A 27,588-nucleotide genomic window follows, 5' to 3' on the forward strand; every position below is an offset into this window, starting at 1 on the left:
CTGACCTTCTGACTCCAAGGTCAGTGCTCTATCCACTGAGCCACCATGTTTGTCTGAGTCACATATTTAGGCTTTACTGGGTAAAATGTAGTCAACAATATATTTTTGCAGTCATTCTTAAGACTGAATTATGATAGTTAATTCTAGAAATAAGGTGATCATTCTGCTCTTCTCTTTTTTGAGTCATCATGCCTGCAGGGACATTATTTCTAATTTTGATTTCACATTTTATCAAAAGGCATTGAAGATTTGGAGTATATCTAGAGGAACATCACCGTAATAGTCTTGTGCTCATATCAGAGAAAGACAGGTTGAAGTAAGTGGGGAGGTTGCGGGAGACTCAAGTGATTGCTATCATGGAATAGGGAATCAAACTTGTTCTATTTTGCCTCACTCTACAGAATTAGGAGTGGTGTAGGGAGGTTTCAGAGAAGCAAAGTTAGATCTCTCTGTAAGGAAAAATTTCTTAAGAATGTTAGCTTTTGAAAAGTAGAATAGACCGCTTGAGGCAAAGACATATTCCATTTTTGTATGCCTTCAGACACAACCTCACTGACAATTTATCTGAACTGCTATCAATAGGATTCTTTTTTCCAGGTATTAGTTGGATTAACTAGTCATTGAAGTCACTTCTAAATCTGGAATGCTAGGGTTCTATTGCCACCAATATACAAATGCATAACAAGCCTGAGTTGATTTATTTTCCTCCTCTTTTCTATTCTTTTTCCTCCTCCTCCTCCTCCTCATACTCACTATGTATTTTGAGGTTTGTTGCTGACTGATGAATGGATCTCTCCTGTGAGGTATATTTTTTGAAATTCATTAACTAAGGAGAGAAATTTCAGCCCTAGCAAATGCTGATTCAGGAAATTTCTTAAGGAGAAGACATTTCACCATATAAAGGAAATAGAATATTTTGTGTTCACACACGCAAACACACATCCTTTGGGTGGGGGGAAGGGGATGATTGAATTGTCTAATTATTTGATTTTTTTTCTGCCAAATGTTTACTTTCTAAACAGTAGAGTTCCCACAGTGTATGTGGATGATGTGCCCTGGGTGGTCAAATGAGACTTTGGGAACTCATTAATCAAACTGCCCTTGATTTTCTGCTTAAGCTAATTCAACAAAGGATTATATTTAGAACACACTACATTGCTAGGGAATGAAAAGGTCAAAGAAGTCAAAGGGTTTTTATTGGAATGATGGTGAAGAAAACCAGACTGTATGCTTCATGACAGCATGCAGACTTGCAAAAAATGAAAAAAAGTACTTTGGAATGATCATTGGTGTTTTGCAAAAGAACTATAAAGACTCAGATTTTTTTCATCCCATAGATTTGAAATAGGATTGAGATTTTTGAAAAATATAAGGCATCAGATAGGACTGACATAGATAATAGAATTGATAAATATTTGAAACTTTCCAGGGTCCAATAGTACTTTTCCAGTTTTTTAAAATTCCATTCAGTGCCATTCAATAAATATTTCTTAAGCACCTACTCTGTGCAGAATTACATAGACCTATAAAGACATGAAAAGCAGCTGCTATCCTTAAGGACATTGCATTTGACTAGACTGAAATATATAATCAATTATATATATATATATATATATATATAATATTCAAAGTAATTTCTAGAGGAAGACTATATATTGGGGTATAAAGCTGAATTAAAGCTAACCATTTCTATGATATTCTTTCTTTTAAATATTAGTACTATAAAATGAATGGAAATATTGAAATGAATAAAGCCTTTAATGTCTGGTTGAACAGTAAGGAAAATAAGTCTAATAATTTGTATGAAAATAAGAAAGAAAGCTGTTACATAATTTCCTTAATAAAAATAGGTATAATTTTAAAGTAGATACTTATCTATGTTATACTGTCGTTTTTTTTCCTTTTTAAAGTTTGATCAACATTTAAATGTCTCGATAAATCAGCTAATCTATTCCCAATTTCTAGAATTATTTTTTTGAGTTATAGATATTTCCTAGGAACTCTCTTTTTCTTTCTCATCACTGAAGATGAGTCTGTTGTTTTAAAGACATTTTAAAGACACTAGTTTTGAGACATTAGTGGTTGTAGTATTATTTAGTCTTGGATTGATATGTGTTTGTGTGCTATGAAAGTATAGCTACTTTATTTGTTAAGATAAATTACGCATTATATATTCTACTTTTGTGGGACTTGCACAACCATCATATCTTCAAATATTGTTCTCAAATAGTAAACAGAATAAAATTCTGGAAATTCTACCTCACATCTATCTAGATTATCAAAGTTGATAAAGAGGGGAAATGACAACTATCAGAGGGGTTGGAGGAACCATGTACATTAATCCAGTCAGTCGATTAAGAAATATTTAGCACTTATTTTGTTCTAGACACTATGCCAAACATTGGGGGGATACAAAAAAGGTAAATGTCAGTGAAAGAAAGCAAAAGACAGTAAATTCTTCAAGGAACTCACAATGAGGAGGGGAGGGGTGACAATATGAACTATATACAGGATACAGAGAAAATTATTAATAGATGGATGATGATAGACTTTTGAGGGAATGAAAAATAGAAAGTGAGATTTTAGTTGAGATTTAATGGAAGTCAGGGAAACTATGGGTGATGAGAAAAAAGAGCATTTCATGCTTTTGAGCCAACCACTAAAAATCTGGTTTTGGTGGCGCTATGAATTGGTACAGCCATTCCTAGAAAGCAATCTCTAACTAAATTGAGCTTTGCTTTTAAGCCAAGGATTATACCCCAAAGAGATCAAAGAAAAAGATCCTAGATGCAAAAACATATTTATAATAACTCTTTTTTGAGGTGTTATAATAAAGAACTGGAAATTAAAGAGGTACCCATCAATTGGGGAGTGATTGAAAATTCATATTGTATATTCATATGATGGAATATTTTCAGGCTGTAAGAAATGACAAAAGAATGGTTCATGAAAGCAGACTGATATGAACTGATGCAAAGCAGAATCAGGACAACAACACTGTTAACAACAAGAACTCTGATTAATGAAATGGTCACCATGAGTCCAAAAAAATCAGTGATGAAGAATGGTATTCACCCCTTGACAGAGAGGAGGACAACTAAAAATGCTCATGGTCAATATCAGTAAATGTTTTGCTTGACGTTTTAATGTTTGCTATTAGTATTTTCTTTTTCTTTTTCTCTTTCCAGTGGGAGATTAGAGGAAAGAAAACACATGCTTCTTTTTTTAAAATTTATTCATTTATTTTGAATCCCACAATTCCCAATCTTGCTCCCTCCGCCCACAACAGAAGACAGTCCTAGTCTTTACATTGTTTCCATGCTATACATTGATTCAAGTTTAATGTAATTAGATAGAAATCATATCCTAAAGGTAATAGTCTTTGCTCTCTGTTCAAACTCCACATTTCTATATAAATTGCTAAAATATTCTCGTTAAGAGCAAACATAATACCCCCCCCACAAAAAATATTGAACTTCATGAGAAATAAAGTAAAATAGAAAGAAAAAAATGTGTTTCAGCCTGGGTTCAGATACTATCAGCTCTGGCTCAGGTGGATCGCATTCTTCAATATAAGTCCATCACAGAAGCCGCCTCCATACTTTTCCACAGTTGCCACCACTGACTGCAACTCTCTCCATCCATTCCTCCCCCACTACTGTATACTATATTCCCTCTCTTCCTTCACTCCTTACCTCTTACAAAATGTGCTATAGGGCAGCTGAGTGGCATAGTGGACAAAGCACCAGCCCTGGGGCTAAGAGGCCCCCAAGCCCACATACCACCCCAGAAAAACCAGCAAGCACCTGGTGCTGTGGTCCTGGACAATCTACCCAATCCCAGCACCTTGCAAAAAGTAAAAAAGATAGTGTATTATATCTGAATATTCTCTCGCATGATCTACCCTCTCCTCTATCACCCACATCCCCCTTCTTCCCCCATCCCCCTCCTTTCCTCCTTACTCCAGATATCTATACCCTATTGAGTGTGTATGCTGTTTCCTCTCTGAGCCATTTTTTTGGGTGTTTGCGAGGCAAATGGGGTTAAGTGGCTTGCCCAAGGCCACACAGCTAAGTAATTATTAAGTGTCTGAGGCTGGATTTGAGCTCAGGTACTCCTGACTCCAGGGCCGGTGCTCTATCCACTGTGCCACCTAGCTGCCCCGCTGAGCCATTTAAGCTCGTTGCAAAAAAGTATCTTAGCCTATTCCACCTCTTCTTTCTCTTACTCCCAATGCATTTCCCTTTTAGCCATTAACTCCATTTTACACTATATTATATTTTCAAATTCAGTTCTCTCCTGTGCTTCATCTATAAAATCTCCTTCTACCTGCTCTACCAAATGAGGAGGCTCATATGAGTATTATCAGCATCATTTTAAATGCAGGTATACATACAGTTCATCATCATTAAGTCCCTCATAATTCACCCTTCTCCACTCTATGTTTCACCTGAGTCCTGTATTTGAAGGTCAAACTTTCTGTTCAGCTCTGGTTGTAACAATAGGAACGTTTGAAATTCCCCTGGTTCATTGAAAGTCCATCTTTTCCCCTGGAAGAGGATGTTTGATTTTGCTGGGTAGCTGATTCTTGGTTGCATTCCAAGCTCTTTTGCCTTCCAGAATATTATATTCCAAGCCCTACAAGCCCTTAATGTAGTTGCTGCTAAGTCCTGTGTGGTCCTGACTGCAGCTCCAAAATATTTGAATTGTGTCCTTCTGGCTGCTTGTAGTATTTTCTCTTTGACTTGGGAGTTCTGGAACTTGGCTATAATATTTCTGGGGGTTGTATATTTTGTATCTCTTTCTGGGGAAGATCAGTGGATTCTCTCAATTTCTATTTTGCCCTCTGCTTCTAGGATATTAGTATAATTTTCCTGTAGGAATTCTTTAAAAATGAGGTCAAGGCTCTTTTCCTGCTCATGACTTTCAGGTATCCTATTAATTTTTAAATTATCTTTCCTGAATCTGTTTTCCAGATAAGTTGCTTTTTTCAATGAGGTTTCACATTTTCTTCTACTTTATCATTCTTTTGGTGTTGAAGTATTGTGTCTTGGTTTCTCATAAAGTCATCAGCTTCCTTTAGCTCCATTTTACATCTGAAAGATTTGTTTTCTTCGGAGAGCTTTCATATCTCCTTTTCCATCTGACATTCTTCTCCTCAATAACTTTTTGAACTGTTTTATCCATTTGACCTAAGCTGTTTATAACATATTATTTTTCTTCAACATTCTTTTAGATCTCCTTGACTAAGCTGCTGATTTCTTTTTCATGTTTTTCCTTCATCTCTTTCATTTCTTTTCCCAATTTTTCTTCTTTCTCTCTCTCTCCCGTACTTGATTTTCAAAATCTTTTTTGAGCTCTATCATAGCCCAAGTCCAACTTCCATTTTTTCCTGGAGTCTTTAGATGCATAAGCTTGTACTTCCTCATCTTCAGATTGAATATTTTGATCCTCCTTGGGATCATAGACAAAGTATTTGTCAATGGTCTGGTTCTTCTTTTTTTTTTCTGTTTACTTATTTCCCCAGCCTGTGCCTGGTTTTGAAGTGCTTCCTGAGCTTTTGAGTTTTATTGGGACACCCCCCCGCCAAGGACCTCAGTGTGTGAGGCTTTGACTGCTCTCCTGGTCTGTGAATGACCATAAGTTCACCCTCTGCCACAGGCCTGAGGGGGATGGTCCCTGTTCTATTGGGGGGGGGGGCTATACTGTGACCAGGATCTGAATGTGATCAGGGCTCCAGAGTCCTGTTACAGGGCAGAGGACAGACCTTGGAAGTCTCTCTCTCTATTCACCTACCTTCAGTGGGCTGAACTCTCAGGGTGTAGTTGCCTGCAGGTTCCTGCTTGCTGACTCCTGCTTTTGTTTCCTGGATCTGGGCATGCTGACTGCTGCAACCATGCTGAGGGCTTGGGCTTTGGACTCTCTCTGGCAGAGGCCTCCCCGCTGATCCTCCAAGTTGTGCCTGGTGCTCCCCATGGTGCAAGTCAGGAAACTGCTTCTGCTACCAAGAGCCATGACTTCCAGGCACTCTGGGGCTGTTCCTGGGAGGCTGAAGTTTCTTTACTCTGGTGGGTCGCCCTTCTAACCCCATGGAATGGAGTTTTTCCACTATTTTCCAGGTTACCTTGGGCTAGACAATTGCCTACTGGATCTTTCTGTGGGTTCTATCTCTCAAAAATTTAGTCGAGTCATAATTTTAAGATTTTTGAAATATTTTGGAGAGAGCACCTATGAGAGGCTCTTCTCCTGGCACCATCTTGGCTCCCCGCCCCAAAAACACATACTTTTTTTTTCTTCTTTTTTTTTCCAAGGCAAACGGGGTTAAGGGGCTTGCCCAAGGCCACATGGCTAGGTAATTATTAAGTGTCTGAGACCAAACACATGCTTTTTAACGGAAATAAACCACAATTTAATTTTTAAAAATCTTCTGAAAATAAAACTGTCATGCTCAAGAATCTTCAGTGACTCCTTATTCCTTAAAAATAAAATATTAACTCCTCAGATTGTCATTTAGAATCTTGGTAATCTGGCTCCAACCGACCTTTCTATTCTTACTCAATCACTCTATGTTCTAGTCAATCTGACTTACTTTGCTCTAAACTTGACCTCCCCTTTAGCCTTCATGACTGCATAGACTTTCTCACACATTTGGGGAGTTCTCTCTTTTTATTTTCTCATCTTAGAATCCATAACTTCCCTCAATTTCTAATGCAAAACCTTGCTTGATCATTCTAGTTTGTTTTTCCTTCCTCCTTCAAATTTTCATGTATGCTTATATCTGTTTACATGATTTATTCACTCAATGGAATGTAACTCTTTATATGTTGAACTTCTCTTTTGTTGTTTTACTATACCACAAGGACATAGCTATTGTGCTATACTATAGGATATTTCTAGGACACTGACTTTATATCTCTGATGCTTAATAAATATTTCATGGATTGTATGGGAACAATTTTTTGACCATTTCTTTGGTTCAGTAGCAACACAGTTCCCCAACTCCAGTAAAACCATGTCTAGAGCTTGATTATTAGCGGGAATTCTAAGTTATTAGTCTGAAGATAACTTGAATGAATGAAAGGAACTTCATAGCAGACATATTTCTTCCAAGAAACTCTTGAGATGATATGATGGAAGTGATCATTAATATTACATCAGTGAAAACTGTAAAAACTTTGAAAAGAACACAAATGAAATTTTAAAATGCATTGCCTTAGCAGAATAGATTTAGAATTAGAAAATAGTTTGTGATGTTTTAGAACATTGTAGTTTTGACAAGTATTTTCATTATGTACATTATATACAGGCACCATGTTTTCCTTTAATATTTGAAATAATATGAAGCAGATACCACAGCTATTCTCTATTTTTAGTCAGCTTTTTTTTTAAAAAAAGCTGTAAGTAAATAGATCCAGTAAAATAATAATAATATGGATGTAGCTGCATGCAATGGTTGGAGTGGAAAAAGTGGGAGAGGGTCATGCATATTTACCAATGCCAATCCACAGTAAATTGATATGTAACAAATAATTGGACACACAGTCAGAATGTGGCAGAAGTCAAAATCTTTTGAAATATGAGAAAGCATTTACTCTCCATTGAGACATGAAAAATTATATGAAATGAAACTTTGGTTGTTGACATTCAGATGTGTTCGACTCAATTAAAAAAGTAAATGACAACAAAAAACATGGATTATAATTCAAAAGAATGAAATGAATAAATGAATGAGTGAAGGAAAGACCATTTATTAAAACCTTACTATAATCCAAGCATTTTGTTTAGTACTGCCTCTACTCTTGAAGAACTTGTGTCTTAATGGGGAGATAACATAGTGGGAGGCTTCAGCTACAAGTCATGTGGAAAGATTCTATAGTTTGTAACTGAGGTGGCAAAGCAGATGGTAACGGACCACGATCATTGTAATATTCAATAGCAAAAGCAAGTCTTCTAACGTCAAATCACTTGACAATCCTGGAAAAGATTAAGTAAGCAACTCTATCATTGTCTCTTTTTCCTTTTCAGTATTAAAAAATCCAGTGTATAAGTTATATAAATTCCCCACATCTGATAACAAATGGATGAAGATTCGAGAGCAGATGTATGAGACCACACTGTCTTTTCATATCCCTAAGGAATTGATTTCCCTTTACATAAAGGATGACTTGCGAAGGTAGGAATTATTCATGATGCTTTTAAAATAAAAATAAAAATGTTACCATCTTGCCTAGAAAGTCTAGTCTTAACATTGCTATGATTTAGGTGATATGTCTTGCTATTTGTCCTTGGTTTACACACTCCCGTAATATGAGCTTGTTCTTTGTTTCATACATGCCAGTATAGCTGGGGGAAAGAATATCCTTTATTCCAGACTTCTAGTAGTTTTGCTACTCTGGAAGTATAGATTGGGGTGGGGTAGGGCTTAGGTAGGAGTGAGATGGGCAATGGTATTCAGAAGACATTTGAATGAAATAAATTATGCTAATGAACTATAAATTTTGTTAATTAATGTTATTATTGTTTTTCAACAAAATTAAAACTGATTATAATGAGGGAGAGGAATTAATGATCTAATTGGATGATAAGAATACTCTCTGAGCCATGACTAAGCAACAAAGTGGCTTGGTAGGACTTAGTCTCCTGTGCTTTTAAAATGTTGAATAGTACCAGATATATAATATGAAGTTCAATATCTCTAAGCTTCTAAAACCAATAAATAGTGTACATATTTTAAGGACTTCTCATTTTATCATTTCAGTATTACTAAAAAAAGGTTTTAAATTGTGTCAGTTTTGGTTTATTTCTTCATGTTCACATTAGCACATGTAACTCCAAGATATTCGGTTTTTCCCTTCAGAGATTTGAGAGTGCCAACAGAGGTCACATTGACAGGCTAGGAATGTGACATGATAGGCTACTGGGAAGCAGTCAGTTAACATCTGGGTTGGGGAGAGTGGTAGGAGAAAGGAAGCAGTGAGATGAGGATGATGCAGTGTCTTTTTCAGTTTTATAGACTGAATCTAGGATGAGATAAGCAGATCTACAGTTAAGGACCCCGGAAGCCAGATTAGAGCCTAATTTGATTGATCAGTAGAAATCACAGAAATTAAAGACAAAGAGTCTTAGGGGCAGCTAGGTGGCAGAGTGGATAGAACACCTGCCCTAGAGTCAGGAGGACCTGAGTTCAAACTGGCCTCAGACACTTAATAATTACCTTGTTGTGTGACCTTGGGCAAGTCACTTACCCCATTGCCTTGCCAAAAAACAAACAAACAAACAAAAAATACTAAGAGACTTGAGTTTAGGCAAAAAATAATGATACTCTTAGCTCAGAAAGACTGGGCAACAATAAACAAGAATCCAACTTTAGAAGAACTGTATGTAGGGCAGAGTCCAGAGGGCCAATCAAATAATCTGAAAGAAAAAATTTGATTCTATGTCAGCATCTTCTGTATTAGGATTTCCTTGTCTCCAGGTCAAGAGAGAATTGAGTTCACAGGTGGATATAGGGACAAGAAGTGGGGTGCCCCTGATAATAGCAGCAGGATTCAGTGGTGATCCACCTGGCAGTGCTTTTAAGAATAATGTGCTGAGCAGCTCCCAATCCTGAATAAAAGAGAGTTACTTCTGTTACCACAAAGGATCTTAATATATATACTTGCACATGAATATTTTGCTACTTTGATCTTTACTCAGATTTAACAAAAATTTACAATGTTATAATATGATAAGCAAACATGCTCATGTCAAATACATGTTAGAATCATGGGATTATGTGTTTTGAATAAAGGGACCTTAGATTCTCTTTTAATCCAACCCTGTTATTTTACAGATGAGAAAACTGAGACTCAAAGTAACATAGGTCAACTATTGACTTTCCTGGAAGAATAACTTAATTTTTCATGGTACATTAAAGTTTCATAGGACTTTCCTCACAATAACCTTGTCTATGTCACTCCCCCTACCAAATCAACTTTAGTATTCTCCTATTGTCTCTAAAATAAATTACAAACTCCTCTATTTCCCTTTTAACATCCTTCATATGCTGATCCCAACCTATTTTTCTACCCTCATTGAGCGTTGCTCTCTGATCTAATCATATTGACCTTCTTTCTTTTCCTTATGCATGGTGTTTCATCCTCTTTGTTCATGCTTTTATACTAACCATTTCTTATATCTGGAATACAATTCCTCCTTAACTCTGCCTTCTAGACACCCCTTTCATTTAAGATGCAGTTGAAGGTCAGCTTGGTGGCACAGTGGATAGAACAATAGCCCTGGAGTCAGGAGGACCCAAGTTCAAATCCAGCCTCAGACACTTAATAATAATTGCCTAGCTATGTGACTTTGGGCAAATCATTTAACCCCATTTCCTTAAATAAATAAGTTTTTTTTTTTTTAAAAACAGGATGCAGCATAAACACCAATATTTTTTTTTTGTTTTTTTGCAAGGTAGTGGGAGATTAAGTGACTTGCCCAACATCACACAACTAAGTATTAAGTGTTTGAGGTCACATTTGAACTCAGGTGCTCCTAATTTCAGGGCCAGTACTCTATTGAAAGGACCATCTTCTGCATAAAACCTGAGCTCACTAGTCTTCTCAATATAGCGTTATATTTAATTTATTTGTATAAATTTGCTTTTATACTGTAGATTGCTTTAGAGGTACTTGTCTGGCCAATTCAATGTAAGTTCTTTTCATGTAGGTATTGCTATAGTCTTTATGTCTATCACTTTGTGTCTATCTCAGTATCTATCAGTAAACATAACATATAGGAGACATTTAATAAGTACATGTTGATGCAATGAGTTTGGTAGAACAAGTATTATCATGCTGATTTTACAGATGCATTCCAGAAAGGATGTGACTAGCCCAAAGTCACTTTATAAATGTCCAACCCCGGATTGGAAATGACTATATCCAATCAATCAGATGTTCTTTTTAGCAAACCATGTTGCTTCTCATTATATAGCTAGTTAATTCTCCCTTTGGAGATGTTTCTGTATGTTCATTTTGTATTCACAAATTCTAGTATGATAATATCCTCTTCTCTAAACATGATAAATCCTCTCATGTGTCATAGAGATATGAAGGGACTTTATCAGTCACATTGTGGTGACTTAAGGAACAGAGCTGTGCTTGGAACCCTCATTTCTTGGACTGAACATTCAGCCTACTTCCTGCTGTGTGGGGCTGCCTGTCTATGTCTTGACTTATGAAAAAGGAGAAACTTTTCAACTTGATTGCCTTCAATGAAGGAGGAGAAAAGTAAGGGGATGCAGACCGTCTGAAATGGTGAATAAATCCAACAGGAATATCAAAGGCTTTATGATGCTGCAAAGTTGGGTTGACTGCAGACAAGTTATGCAAGGCTTGCCAAACTATGGGCAATAAAATTGTTATAGTTCTCCTAATAGTATCACATATTTTGTTTATTTTCGTCAGATTTTGTCCTACTTCAGAGATTCACTGTGCATACTCTTCTTTGAAATATGTTGGTTGCTCATTGGAAAAAAATGCTGTTTAGGCATAGATAGAGCTTGGTGACAGCCACAAAATGCAACATAAAAAGCAAGGCATATAACAGTGCAAAAGGTGTGTAATCAAATGTGTTGATATCAGATACTAGGGTAACTTTCTGGTCTGCATATGACAAAGTCTTATTAAGTAAGAGTAAAGGTCCTTTATAGGAAACCAGTGCTGAGTCAAACTCTGCATACTCTGAGAAGATCTCAGAGACCCATCAAAAATATTTCAATTCAGATAAACCTCAAAGCCAATGAACTTGTCAAAAAATATTGAAATTTATGTCATATATTTTGGTTCTCTGATGTAGAACACTAAGGAGCCTCTTTCCCTTTTCCTGCTCATTTGTCTTTTCTCCCTGCTTCCCTTGGGGCCCATATACTCCTCACCTCATTATACTGAGACAGTGAGGGAGATGAGCATATCAGGTGGTATAAGTTTAAGAAAAAGATGCAAGAACGGTCTCTGATGCCTCCAGTGAAACCATGCCTCTGGGCTGTTTCTCATTATCGTAGGTTGGGTTTCAGGGGACACAACTATCATTCCCAAATTCCATAGTATCCTCTGGGTCTGTACTACTGAAACCTCCTCCTAGTGATTAGTTTGTCTTTAATAGTCATTGCTCTGATTCATAGTCATAAAACCTGGAGACTAGAAGTTTCTGTAGGAGAGGAATAAATATATATTAACGTATTCTACAGAAGAAAAGCATCCCTGTGTACAATATATATAATAAAAAAGAGCCAAAGTGCAAAGAATCAAAAATGTGATTGAATTCAAGATTCTATAAAGCTTAAAAATAATTTTATTACCATTCTGAGAGAAAAGTACAGAGTTTGCCCTCGATATTGCCATATTTGAATGTTTCATTAAACTCAAATCAGGAGGATAAAAACTTGAAGATCATCAACTATTTCTCATTCATTGATGCATAATTTTATATTTATAACTCCTACATACTTGGCATTTTGTCTATCTTATCCTTCTTCATAGAGAAGTAATTCATATATGCATATTCTGAGAAGCATTGTGGCCTAATGGAGACAGAATTAAGCCTAGATCTGGTTTAAATCCTACATCTAACATATATTAGCTGTTAGACTAAGGGATAAGAGCAGCAGCAACAACAGTAGTTGTTTGTATAGTGTTATATTTCAACATTAAGTGCTTTTCAATTTTTAGCTGCATAGCCACTTAAGTTCTGGATATCTTAGATAACTCTATAAAGCTATAAATTATGAATGAGTTCTGTATTGGCAGAGTTAAGTTGTCAAACCATGAGCTCCCCAAACTAATGAAATTAAATAACCATTTTCCATACCACAAATGAAAAAAAAACAAAACAAAACTTCACAATGCCCATATAGCCCTTATTTAAAGAACTGGGACAAAATTGCTGAATTGGTAGTTTTCAGATCTCCACTATTGCTTTGGAGATTTCATCTTTAGAAATATGAGTATACACTGGCTTTAACTATTTTATTTTTAAGATAAATTTTTGTGATAAATTTTATAGACTGTTCACTTGTCTTTGATATAACTCTGTTTCAGTTTTGTGGAAGTAAAAGTTGATTTTACCTTGATGTGCTGAGACATCAATAGCTCATTGGCAAAATGACAAAATAAAAAATTTTGGAGCAACTCCAGGACAAAGTCCCTTTTATTGTTTGTTCACTTGTATATGAAAATGAAGAACTTTTTTCAAGTTTAATAACTAGGGAATTATGGCTTAATGAAAGAAGATGAGAATTTGGCTACTAATTGTTAGACAAGGTGGGTGTCTAGGACCCTTTTGATGAACCAGAAAGACACGAAGGAAGAACCATTAGACCATTAACATAATAGCACTTGTTGCCGTGCAGATTTGGTTGGTCAAAGAGAGACTGAAATTTCCTTTCGATGATGGATGTCTTTCATGTTTTCTAATGGTATGACACAGTTTACTTTTATATTTTGTACTCTCGAACATTAAGAAAGGGTAGAGTAATTTAAAAAATCCTTTTTTTACAAAAAAGTGAAATGTATTACATTTGAGGTTTCATTGTAGATATATTATGTATATATATGAAATATAGATATGAATATTCAAATACATATTTTTTAAATACTCATCTAAGAGAAATTTAAATCCTGCAGTGTTAGGCATTATGCTAAGTACTTTAAAGTTATTGAGTAATTCTGGAATATATGAATATGAAGGGAAACTGCTTAGTGTTTTGGGGCATTCTTTACCACTTAAACTTTTTCAAAAGATTTGGATTTTTTTTAGATAATGCTATCTACCTATACTAATTTGAGACTTCATGACCCCTATTTTCATATTTTTCCCTCTAGATAGACCTATTCTCACTTTGCTTATGTGGGAATCTCAAGAACTACTTGAGTCATCAAGTGACTTTCTTCATTCACATGCTTTATGGGGCCTATTTTTTAAATAAGTCATTTTCTTGTTCTATAAAATTCATGAAGAATTAAAAAATATCCCCCTGGTATTTTAAGGACATCAACTAATTGCAAGATCCCATCAAACAAGTCTCCTGATTATATATTGGTCTATTAGAAGTCTCTTTTCTACCAAACTTTACAGTCAATATTTTAACATTAATATACACTCGGAAGTCTATTCCATTTCACCTCCATTCTACAATCTCATTACTTTGTCATTGCATTCCAGCTCAACACTGGGCTATGTTGGTAGATTATACTATGGGGAAGAGTAGTACATATATCATTCCAGGTCTGGGAAAACCATCTCCCACAAAATATCAAGGAAGACAAAACAATGTTATTGACACTCTTTTTTTCATGATGCAAATATTGAAACTGATTTTGTAAAAGACTAAATCTTAACCTTTGTTTATTATATTGGGTAGAAAAGCCTCATGATTACTTTGATAGCAGCACCCATGTCAAAAATGGAGTATGTGAGGGGAAAATGAGTGACTGGATAGATTGTAGAATTTCATTGGGTCAGTTAGTGTCCCATTGGATCTATGATAATTAGTATGGATAAGAGTATCTCGGAATACTTGCTCAAATTAAAGAAATTGCCTTACCTTTCTATTTAAATAAACTAACTTGATTTATTATAGAGTACAGAGAAATCAGTTGTATAAAGATTCCCTGGTGTTGGTTTTAAACGTTTTGTAATTTGGGCATTCTTTAACACCAGTTGAGCTTGTGACCTGTGAAAGTTGATTATTTTTGTGTAGATTTTTTTATGTAGTATTGTCCATAAAAAGATCAGATTGTCTCTTCTGTATTGAAAGCACAATATAAATTTTCTAATTTAAAAATTATTTTAATGTAGAAATTGGGCAATAAAAGCTGAAGTAGCATATGTGTTTTTTGCAAATGCTTTAGCAGCTGATGAAACTTTACATTTGTAAAAATTAATATATTTTACTGGTGCAGAATAGTTTTAAATTATATTTTTAAAATTTCCACAAAAAAGTGGCCTTTCTACTACCACCTGCTGCTTAGAAGAGGAAAGGAGAGAAAAGATTTAATTTCCTCTCTACCACCACCTGCTACTGAAAAGAAGAAGAACAATAGAAGAAAAGAGAAGGCCGAAAAATACCTCTCTTGCCTAACACATGCTGTTGCCGAGAGATGGAGAAGAATCCTGTAGAGAAGAAAAAATTGAAGAGGTTTTTGCCAATGTTACTATAAATGTCATATCTCTTCTCCAAAAAGAGCATAAAACTACTTCAGCTGAATCCACCATCTGAACTCTTTTTTGCCTCAGTTCCTCATCTGAAAATGAGCTCAAGAAGGAAATGGTAAAACACTCCAACATCTTTCCTGAGAAAATCCCAGATGGGCTCATGAAGAAGGCAGCTAAACAACAACAAACAAAAACTACAAGAAGCCCCCATGGATTGCCTCATTTCATGCTCAGCAAGGTGTCATTCTAATATAATGTGTATTTACTCAGGATAACAGTGAAAGTATTTGATCACATAAAAGCTTTGCTCATGTGACAAGAAACTTTCATGTACGATTTCTAATAAAAGAAAAGACATCAATGCATGTAGTACTGGAGGAGTGAGTTATCCAGGTCACATGTGTGTGTGTGTGTGTGTGTGTGTGTGTGTGTGAGAGAGAGAGAGAGAGAGAGAGAGAGAGAGAGAGAGAGACAGAGACCTTGCCCATTCTACATCCATCATTATGTTCTTTGGTGAGAGAATGTGAACTAAACTTTATGGGTGGAATGTTATGTTTTCTTTGAATTTTCAGTAAATTTTTAAGCTTAAAGTTAATTGAATGTTAGTGGTCAATTTTCTTCATTGAAAATACACTAGTAGGAACAAGACTGCCTTTTGTGGGGGTGGGGGGAGAGAAGAAAGATTAGGGGGGAAATTGTGAAATTCAAAATAAATAAAATCTTTTCTTTTACAATAAAAAAAGAAAAAGGAAAAAGAAAATGCACCAATAGGGACACATGAACTGCAATGTTAGTAAAAATAGTCATCCACAAGGGTTAACCTCAGGATCTTGAGAGTAGTAAATTGTAACAGCCACTTTCTTGCCAAGGTAATCCCATCTGCTAGCTTAGAGAAAGGTCAAAGGGAAATATGTCATAGAAAGGGATAAGGGTAAAGTCTCAATGGTTGCCTATTGGGTAAGATATCTCTTAAATCTTAGAGCTAATCTGAGTAAAATTTTAGTTTTTCCTTGAAGAGCTGTAATAGTATGTTGCAGTATTTGTAGAAAAGTGGGGCAGCTAGGTGGTGCAGTGGGTAAAAGCACCGGCTCTGGAGTCAGGAGTACCTGGGTTCAAATCCGGCCTCAGACCTTAATAATTACCTAGCTGTGTGGCCTTGGGCAAGCCACTTAAACCCATTGCCTTGCAAAAACCTAAAAAAAATTGTAGAAAGTGGGAAGTTAGTTCTTTCTTCACAGATTTATTATTTCATGCACCTGGGAAGGTTTTCAACAACACTCACAGTTGCTTGCAATCCAGTTGAGAAGGAATCCTTAAAACAGAGCAAAATACATGCACATGCTGGACTTTTTCATGTAGGAAAATAGAGTATAATAAAAGTTCATCTTATAAGCAGGTAAACAACAATGCATCTCCCTGGGAATAGTGAAAATGCATGAATTTACTTTTTATGTGGAGCCGAAGGTTTTTTTGATCAATTGTGGATAAATTTTTAAAAATATTTCATACCAACATGACTGTCTTGAATCCAACTATTTACCAAATACAAACAAGTCTGTTATGGAAAGTCAAATTTATCAGACTCATGGTCAATATTTTACATTCATGACATTCATTTCCTTATGAGTGATTCATAGTTTTCTAATCCCCTCCTTTCATTTGGCATCACTAGTGAATCAGTGTATTACAGATCACAAGTATTTGTTATATTATCATTAACAACAATATATTTTACAAAAACTCTTGTCATTTGTGGATACAATTCTTCTTCTTTTTTTTTTGCAAGGCAAATGGGGTTAAAGTGGCTTGCCCAAGGCCATACAGCTAGGTAATTATTTAGTGTCTGAGGCCGGATTTGAACCCAGGTACTCCTGGGTTCACTCCCAGGGCCCGTTCTGTATCCACTGCACCACCTAGCTGCCCCTGTGGATACAATTCTTAACCCCTTTTTGGGTCTTGGCAGGAGAGATTTTTATCCATAGTGGACATTATATTTGCTTTTACTTTTGCATAAATTTTTGGAATTGGGATCTGTTTGTGGCACCACTACTTCATGAAATTTCAGACCAGGAGTCATGATTTATGTTAACCTGTTTTTCCTCATAGTTTGTTTTATTTTTGTCTTGTGGTTGGATTTTTTTATGGTTAATCTTTTTCTAAGTCTATACTACCCATTGGCACTTTAATTTATCTTCTTTTGCAAAAAATATTTATTTAGCACCTAGTATGGACATTCCCCCCAGGAATCCACCAAGACACCAAGGACTACCTAGAAGAGTCACATTGCCATCTTCACTGTCACTTCTACCCTTTCTCCTGACCAGGAATGGCCTCATTCAAAATCCATACATTTAGAGACCAAGGCATCTCACTCTCTAAAAATTATTCAACTCAATATTGAGATTATACTTTGAGGATGCTCTCTTAGGTCAGTGAGCAATGATCTATCTCCACCTTCAATATATAGCCAGTCCCAGCTTATGCTTCACTTTTCTACCCACTGTCACCTAGGAATATAGGGCCATTCTATCATAGGCATCTTGTCATCTGCCCTTCTTCAGCATGCCTATATTGCCTTTTATCTCTTACTCTTGCTCTTGGAACAATATTCCAATCAAATCCCCCATTGATGCTGATAAGGGTTTAGCAATCTACTTCCATGGGGATACACTTGGAAACTCCCTTCTTTCCTCTATGTTTTACTGCTCCTTTAATATATAAGGTCCATAAAGACCAGGACTATCTCACTTTTGTATTTCTATTTCCAGTGTCTCGCACAGTATGTGACATATAACAATACTTGTGGATTGTGGGAAACATTTTAAAAAACAGTCCCTGCCCTCAAGGAGTTTATTAGGCCAAATGAAATGTTTGCAGAAATAAACAGGATAGAATATGCTAAGTGCCAAGAGGAATCTGATGTCTGAGAGAATTAGAAGATTGGACTTGCAAAATAGAAGTACAGATATCATAATTGATTTTTCATTGGTGTAAGGAAATCTTGGAAAAGGAAAGATACAAAATAATTCTCCTGAAATCAATTAGAATTGGTTTGATCTGTCCTAGAATTTCCCACAGACAACACAGAGCAGCAGCTCAATTGTATTTTATAGTCTTAAGAAGCTGCTTGGTAAATTGACACATTAAGGGACTGTACAAAGTCACTCATCTAATCTGTGTGATATGTAGGATTTGAACTCACATCATTCTGATTACAGACAGATCACTGTGTCCCAGGCTAAGATGTCTTTAAATTTAGATCTTGGTTTCACCCAGCTCTCCCACACCATTATCTTCTGCTCCAGACGACTGAAAAATAGTAGTCCATTGTTTATTTTGGGGAAAGCAGTCTAGCTACTTACATCCTAACATTTTAAAATAAAGGTTTAATGTCTCCCTTGCTGGATCATATCCTTCTGTGAGTAAACTCTTTTCTTCTCTTTATTCTGATTTTGATGTTTATAAATATTTTTATGAACTGTTTTAATCCAATATTAGCAAAATTTCCATTCCAGGCAGAACATGTGGTTTTCAAATGAGATGATATTTGTAAGGCACAGAATCTGGCACAGAGTAGGCATTTCATATACATTTATTTCCTTCCCTCTACTTCATCTATTTTGTTATTCCCATATGGAAAACTCGACTTTTGTGTTATGAGTAGTCTTGAATCTTGCTGAAAAGGGTTTTTGGGTCATGATGCCATCAGCAAAAAGTCATCTACAAATAGAAATATCTGCCAATAGAATGTCTCTCTTGGTAGCAAATTCCTCTTTTATTTGAATTTTGGGCAGAACATTTAATTTAATCCAACCCACATTTATTAAGCACCTACTTTGTGCAACTTAATTTTTTAGACCCTAAGGACAAAAAGATAAAATTTAAACAATCTCTGAGTTTTATAGTCTCCTAGGGACAAGGGGAGAACAAGATGATAAGTAAATTCAAATGAAAAATAACAATTAGTGATCATTTAATAAGCATTTAAGAGAGATAGTAAAGGCATCTTAATAGGAAATAATACTGAGCACTGAATGGAGCTAACATTTTCCTTCTCCTCTTCCCTCCCTCCCTCCCTTTCCTATTTTTCCTCCCTGCTTCTTTTCCTTCTGCTATCTTCTCTCACTCTCCCTTTCTCCTTTTCTAACTATTCTTCCTCTCTCTTTCCCATTTTCCATTCCCAACATGACTAGTTTTGATTTTCTTGAATTGTCAGGGAGAGAGAGATTTAAAACTGATAATAAGATACAATTGCATTTGAAAAAGTTATTTATCATGAACTAGACTTTTTTTAGTTTCTTTTTTTAATTTTTAAAATTTAAAATTTATTTTTATTTTTATTTTTTGCAAGGCAGTGGGGTTAAGTGTCTTCAAGACCACATAGCTAGGTAGTTATTAAATGTCTGAGGTCGCATTTGAACTCAGATCCTCCTGACTCCAGGGCTGGTGCTCTATTAACTGCGCCACCTAGCTGCCCCGAAGCAACATTTGTAAGAGAAGTACTTTTGAGGAGAGCCTTATAAAAAGGATGAATTTTGTTCTGCATTGTCTCCCCCCCATGAAGAAATACATGCAATATTATTTTCTTTATCACAAAGGACTTAGATTTGAGTTCTAATTTTTGTCACTTTTGTCCAGTTTTGTCATACCCTGTTCAGTAAAATTTGTTTTCTCCGTAAAGTTAATGGATTAGATGCCGGTTAATTTTTCTCCTAGTTCAAACCTTCCTGGATTCTTTCAAATGTTGTCACACAAGAAATTGCCATAGGAAAGAGGGATCAGAACTGCATGACCAGATCTCAAAAGGCAAAACTATAATCAAAAGGTAAAATAGGCAAAGGAAAATAAGAGTTTACAAGGAAATCTTCTTATCAGTAGTGACTATCCAAAAATGGAGTGGGCTCTCTCCTTAGCTAGTAAAAATTCCATCTTTTGCTCTTGTTGCTTTTTGTCTTGTTTCATTTCTCCCCCAAATTTGTGATTTCATGCATTTGAGAAGTTTTCTGGTGAGTAATTTTTCTTAGCCAGGATCTCTTCTTCCTCCACGGAAAGTCCTGGACACATGTTTAGGGAGCTGAGAGGTTAAGTGAATTGCCCAGGGCCATAAAGCTAATGCATAACCAAAATGGGATTTGAATTGAGTATAGCTTCTGTTCTGTTATTATTGGAGAAACTGATCCAAGAGAGGTTCTGTGATTACTTTTTGAAATACTTCAGTTAGGGGTTAGATCACACCTGAGGTCTCTTCTATTCTATTTGTTGTTATATCACTTTGAGCCCATTTGTGGTTTTCTTGGTGAATATACTAGAGGGCTTTTCTGCTTCCTTCTTCAGTTCATTGTTCAGACAAGGAAACTGAGGGAGAAAAGGTTACATGACTTGTTCCAGTCCATACAACTAGTAATTAGTCTGTTTGTCAGTTATATTCAGGGCACAATTTTTGTCTCCTAAACTGATGCCATTTGTTAATAACTGGAGGTAATATCAAGATGAAAAACCAGTCTCTGCCTTCAAGGAGGTCATAATCTAGGGAAAGGGGAAGAGATATACAGTACAAGGAAGAATTGAATAAATCTTTTGAGAAAGTTGGGGAAGCTGGATGGACCAGTGAATAGAGCCTGACTCCAAGTTAGGAAGACCTGAGTTCAAACCCAACCTCAGACAATTAATAATTACCTAGCTGTTTGACCTTGGACAAGTCACATAACTTCATTGCTTTGTTAAAAAAAAGGAAAAAGAAAAATTTTAATGTGATTTCTGTAATATTTAACCATTATTTGCCTCTCTATATGTTCTATACATAAATTCCACTTGTGTAGACTCGTTAGAATTTGAGTTCCTTGAGAACACTATCATACTTTTCAATTTATAGCCCCAGAACTTAGCACAATGTTTTCCATATTGATAAATGTTCTCACTTCTTTCTCTCTTTTCTCTTTCTCTCTCTTTCATATATCAAAATATCTATTTATTTATTTGTTTATTTGTTCATTCTCTTTCACAAAACAATTTTAATATAATAAATGATAGAATTGATAGAATTGTCAGAACTAGAAGGGAATCTTCCTACTTAATGAAGTCCTTCTGAGAAGAGCATTTCATGAACTTTAAAAAGTCTCCTAAATGGGAGTGAATATCAATGCCATCTCTCCACTAGCTCTTCTTGTCTCTCTGATAATTTGATTAATCTCTACTGATCATCCACTATGTATGTATGTATGTAATATTGTACTGTCCTCTAACCAAGATGCAATATGATATAGGACCTGTCTGCAGGAATCATACAATTTTACAATGAAGAGTAAGTCATATATCTTGCGTATGTGACTGATGACTGACTGTGGGCCTAAATTTTAAAAAGCTGGGGTTAGGATTTAGCCAGAGGTGACAATTGCAAAACCACTTAATGAAATGCATAGTAAATACAGTTTCTAGATATTCTTTACCTCAAATATACACATTATTTGAACAACTAAACACACCTAAAGACCACAGGTGACCAAAAACACAAGGAAGATAGAGGTGATTGGGAGACATTATAGAGGGATCCATACATAGGGACACCTATGGCTGGGATGCAGTCATGGAAAGACAATCCATGTCTCTAATTCAACAGGATTGCTAATGCCTTCTATTGCCTAAATAGCTTCTAAAGTTCCATCTAGCTCTTAAGCCCTAAAAGTGTATTATTTCTTCTGGACCTTTTCCCATTGGTCTCATATTATTCAATGGATTCTGTTGGGTTTGTTTCCTGTCATTTCAGTCATATCTGACTGACTCTCAGGGACCCCATTTGGAGTTTTCTTGAAAATAACTGGTGTGGTTCACCTGAGGCAAACATGGATAAGTGATTTGCCCAGGGTCACACAGCAAGTATGTGTCTGAGTCTGGATTTGAACTCAGATGTTCATGATTCCAGACCTGGCATCCCATTCACCGAACCAGCTAGCTTCTCATCTGGCTTCTTGTAGTAGGTATTTAATAAATGTTAGATAGGCTTCTTGGAGAAGATACTACCTAAACTGAGCTTTGAAAAGGCACAAATTGTGCCTTGCCCCCAGGGTCAAAACTAGTATTACCCCTCTCCCCTTGCTTCAGGAAAGGGTTATAGCCAGGAAAGAGGGCAATATTTCTTCCATTATTTAAAAAGGATGATTATTTTAGACCTGCCCTCTAATTACTGCACCAGTATATGGTTAAGACTTATTAAATGTATATTGAATTTGTTAAATTGGTTGAACATTTGATATCCACAGTGCAAACTATTTCCAAGTTAAGTGTATTAACAATTCACAAGTTCACTGATTATCTCCTTTACAAAATATTGTGTGAAATGCTTATAGGAAACACAAAAAGCTTAAGCTGCATCCCTGTTTTGCAATGAAGAACTTACAATGTGTTTATTATCCTTCTCATAATAAAGAGAAATCCTTGTGATCATGTAGGAGATACTGTTTATAAATCACTCAGCACTATTCTCTCCCTTAGCTTTCCCTCTCCCTCAATGCAGCAAGGACAAAAGAATGCTTTGGCACACACAAGTGCTTCAAATCAAATTCATGTCAAACAATAGAGAATATTAACATGTTTTTTGTTAATTGCTTAAACTATAGATTTGTAGTTTTCTGTATCCTGATCCAGCAAGCATTGTATTAGGTAATTTACTGCTGTACTCCTTTCTTGGTGTAGAATTAAGGACTTTGGCTGAAATGAAAGCAAGAAGAGGAAAAAAAACTTAATAACCTAAAATATCTGGAATCTGAAATGAATGTACTGTTTGCTCAATTTGTTTTTTTTTTCTTTTTTGGTTTGTTGTTATTGGAGGTATATGCAAGGGAATGCTCAAAGAGGAGAGAGGAAGAGGCTTGGAATTTCAGAATCTTCAGTGTTGGAAGACTAGTTAGTAAAATCTGTATATGAACAAAAAAATCCTTTCTTAATGGTTATAATTGCATTTCACCTTACTTTTTGTCATTTCTATTCTGTCCTTTACAATCCAAAATGTATTTATTTAATGGAGAATAAAGTAAGAGTTGAGTTGTTTCTATGTGTCTGTGGTCCATTCTCATTGTCCCATTTTTTTATTGTTGTTGTTTTGAGACAATCAGAATTAAACCCAGGGGTTATCTAGCTAAGCAAATATCTTAAGGTCAACTTTGAACTCAGGTACTCCTGACTCCAAGGTCAAGCAATCAGTGCTCTATCCACTGTTCAACCTAGTTGCCCCATCTCTAGATTTTTTAAAGCCCTTTATAACCTACCACCTTTTTACCTTTACAGTTTTCTTAGTTGTCCTACACAAGCTCTTTGTAGACACTGATTTTTTTTTCTATTTCTTGAACAAAACACTCTATCTCTCACCTGAGCATCTTCATAGGTTCTCCTTTCTCTGGAATGTTCTCCCTGCCCCCACTCTTCTCTCAGAATTTTTTTCTCTTCCTTCAACTCTCAGCTAAAATCTTACTTTCTTCAAAAAGCCTTTCCTTTCCCCCCCCCCCCTCAAATCCAACATGTTCTTTCAGGGATTATTCCAAATTTACCTTGTACAGGCCTTCTATATACATAGTGATTTCCATGTTTTCTCTCTCATTCACATTTGAGTTACTTAAGGATAGGGATTTGATTTTTCCTTTTATGTATCTCAGCTTTGCACAGTGATTGACCCATTAGAAACTCTTAATAATTTTTGTAGATAATTGTTGATTTGACTAAAGGAATAGTATGAATGTTGGGCATCATGGTGTTGAAGAATGGCAGGTTAAATAATGAAAATTTTGAGAAAGGTGTTAAGCTTAAATTCGTGTGATCAAGATTAAATTCCCATGTTTCCACAGTGAATGAGGATGCTATAATGTTCTGAACTGTAAAACACCCTTTCATTCCTTTGTTGAGAACTCAGCCAAATTTTTACCCCAGTTATAAAACACATGCAAATATACTGATGACCCCTCTCTGTGTCTTTATCTCATATAATTCTAAGTTTTTATGGACATAATAAAGAAAAAATATTCCTTTCATATTTAATCTTCAACACAAAGGAATTCATACCGCCATCACCCCAAGTTCAAAAGCCTTTTTCTGACCCCCAAGTCATTTTATCGAAAATATATGAGTGAGATGATTGCTGGTTAACCAATGTAGGACTACCATAAATAATAGTTATCTTTATGTAGCAGTTAGTATCTACCAGGTCCTATGATAAGTACTTTATAAATAATATGTTATTCACCCTGTTCTCATTTTACAAATGAGGAAATTGAGGTAGACAGTAGGTTAGACAGGTCTTCTGATACCAGGAGTTCTATCCACTCTGTGATCTACCTGCGTGTCATATTTAAGATGTTACAATGAAAACTAGAAGTCCTTTGAGGGATATGTTTTTAAGCATTTGACATATGTTTTTAAATCTTTGAAATAAAGGCATGTTTTTTGGTTAAAGGTCAAAGTGATTTCCTTAACAGTCATTATTCCTCACCCTTTATCCAGGTCCCTTTATAAAGTTTCCCCAAAGGGTCCACTCAGTACAATAGAGGTCTTCTTCTTGGTCTTTGAATATTTGAACATATCAATAAAACAACTCTTGTCTTTTTCTCTCATTACACAAATATTTTATCTCTTTCAGCAATGAATTTCTTGGTGAGATACTTTTTTTGTTACACCTCTTCATATGTACTAACTTTTGATCCTTGACAAGGTTTCTCATTCTACGTAAAGCATTTTGAAAGTTATGCATCTAGGAATTTTCTATTAAGCATGGATCAGAATAGTGAAGATATCTCATTATTGTTGGTCATACAGATCTCATGGTGCTGCTGGTGAATTATTTTTTTCAAAAAAGGTAGCGTAGGGGTGGCTAGGTGGTACAGTGGATAGAACACTGGCCCTGGAGTCAGGAGGACCTGAGTTCGAATCCAGATTCAGACACTTAATAATTATCTAGCTGTGTGGCCTTGGGCAAGCCACTTAACCCCATTGCCTTGCAAAAACTAAAACCCCCCAAAAGGTAGTGTATGAGAGCCTTGAACCACTTTAAATCAAATTTGAATTTTAGTTAATTAGCATCAACTAGATTAATGGTATAAATTGGGATCAGAAGTAATATTGAAAGTCTAATTGACGTGTCTAAGAATTTTTTTGATGAAGAAATAAAATAGAATAAGCAATGCAGTCTTATCTAATATTGTTCTTTTGGTAAAAGATGACATTAGATATAGAATAACTTCATCAAACTTAATAGTGTCACAAAGTTTTTTTTTTTTCACTATGTAAATATCTGATTACTTTCATAAAGTCCTACTCTGATGCCCCTTAGTGCTTTAAGGGGCATCTTAAAAATAATGACAGCTGGCTTCTTAAAAAATAATGACAACTGAAGGAAATTATTTTTCCAATTATATGAATGACCAGTGATTAAATTAGAATCTAGGTTTTGCTCTTTTTCTTTCCTCATTTAAGGTTCAGCTCTTGTTAAAAGAAATCAGTCTCTGAAGCATAATGCTGAATGATGGGATTAAGGCTAATCTTCCAAGGAACATTTTGGACCGAAGCCACCCAAATAGGAGAGCTTACTTCTGTTTAGAATAGAAATAAAATCCAGTTTGAACAACTTCTTAATCCAAGGAGAATAGCTCCTGTCCTTGTATTCTTTCATTAGAATTTAGAGTGACCTAGATCATGAAGGAGAAAACCAACCAAAGTGGTCTGGATATGCATTCCCCTGTCTGAGAATTGTCTTTTGTAATTGAAGGAGGACCATGTCATCATATACGGGATGACATGACTTGTCCAATTATATTTATTATAGTGTGCATAGGCATCTTTCTTACTTGCCTTTACCAGTACCATTTCATCCCATGGCCTTATTTGATTGGAAATAGGACTTTTGGTGATGGTCTGGTGCTCTGGATGTCTTTTGACCTTGGAGTATGACATTTTTCCTCCTCTTTCAATAAGGCAACTTTGGTGCTCCAGCAACATAAGGCAAAATGCCAGCATATGATATATGGAGACAACAAATGAGGCACCATGATGTTTTAGGAAAGTTGACTTGAGACAACATGGCTAATGCAAACCTGTCTCTTGATGGACTAAACATCAGTATGACTTTCCCTCTCAGACCTTAAACAGTAGGACAATGAAAGCTTGATACTCATACAGGGTCTATGCTCCTCTGCTGTTAGTATCCTCCCGGGAGTTAGAGCTTACCAGATACTCTGGAACCGTGATTTTCCAAGAGTCAGGCCTCTCTCTCATGATGAAACCCATTTCAGGGCACCCCTGCCCTACATTAAGAAGAGAGAACTCTCCCTGGATCTCTTCCTGAATTCTTCATGCTCAATTGTGTTACTACACTAGAGTCTTTGTGATTCTCCTCTCCAGATTCAAGGATCTGAGCCCTGCTCCCTTTTGATCAGCCAACATTCTCAGCACCTCTTAGTCCACCTCCTCATTAAATGTCCATCAGTCAGGATTTTTTAACTTCACAGGGATATTACCCCCCCTTCTTTTTAGTTGCTTTGTCTTTTTTTTTTGTTTATTCTTTCACTCTATTTTGTAACTTTTTATTTTTCTCTTTTTAATTTTATATTAGGCAGTGTGGCTAAGATGTATGCGTGTTTTGCATTACCTCACATGGAGAATCATTATTCTATCTTGGGACATTCCCTTCCAAAAAGATGTTTAGGCTCTCTATATTTTTGTCATTCTTTTTCTGAGAGGAAACCAGTGACCATCAGTTTATTCATTATTGCCTATCCTAATTAATGAATTATTACTTAATCCAAAACTCTTTTGGGGTTTTTCACTTTTAACACCTGAGGATAGCCTCTGCAAAAGATTTCAAGTGCAGCTCTCATCTATGGCTAATATACAAGAATTCCTGACCTATGTTCAGAGTGACTCATCATCAGTTATCCAATGATATACTATAGGTTATAGAAGTTTTATTAGCACAATTTTACTAATGAAGAAATGAGAGACTTGGAGAAATTAAGTTATTTTTTGTTTGATTTTTGGTTTTTTGCAAGGCAATGAAGTTAAGCCCAAGGTCACACGGGTAATTATTAAGTGTCTGAGGTCGGATTTGAACTCAGGTCTTCCTGACTCCAGGGCCAGTGCTCTATCCACTGCACCACTTAGCTGCCTCCAAACTAAATTATTTTCCCAGGGACAACACAAATAATCATCTTTGGCCATAAGTTCAGGTGGTCTAACCCTTAGTTCTATGTTCTTCCACCTTATAGCTCACTCAATTCTTGACTAAAAGATGGAGATAAGATAGATTATACCTCATTTTTTTTAGTATAACTTAACTTTTGTACTGAAGCTACAGGTATGAGTTCATGGTACTTTAATTTTGACCATACATATAAGGCAGTAACTTTATAAAATCAT

At 35.8% G+C, this 27,588-nt stretch overlaps 1 protein-coding gene across 14 annotated transcripts in view; it reads left to right on the forward strand.

Moving 5' to 3' along the window:
- The window catches only part of INPP4B (inositol polyphosphate-4-phosphatase type II B), a 981,822-nt gene that overhangs the window by 469,428 nt on the left and 484,806 nt on the right, over positions 1–27,588 (forward strand). For all 14 annotated transcript variants that reach the window (XR_012477007.1, XM_074229241.1, XM_074229248.1 and 11 more), the window contains one exon: positions 8,026–8,173. Coding sequence is in view for 13 of the 14 variants with exons in the window: in XM_074229241.1 (XP_074085342.1) it covers positions 8,026–8,173 (148 nt within the window). In the remaining variant the exon portion in view is untranslated. The remainder of the gene's footprint in view (positions 1–8,025; positions 8,174–27,588) is intronic.

Source organism: Macrotis lagotis, chromosome 3 (assembly GCF_037893015.1).
Source record: "Macrotis lagotis isolate mMagLag1 chromosome 3, bilby.v1.9.chrom.fasta, whole genome shotgun sequence".
NCBI classification, from domain to species: Eukaryota; Metazoa; Chordata; class Mammalia; order Peramelemorphia; family Peramelidae; genus Macrotis; species Macrotis lagotis.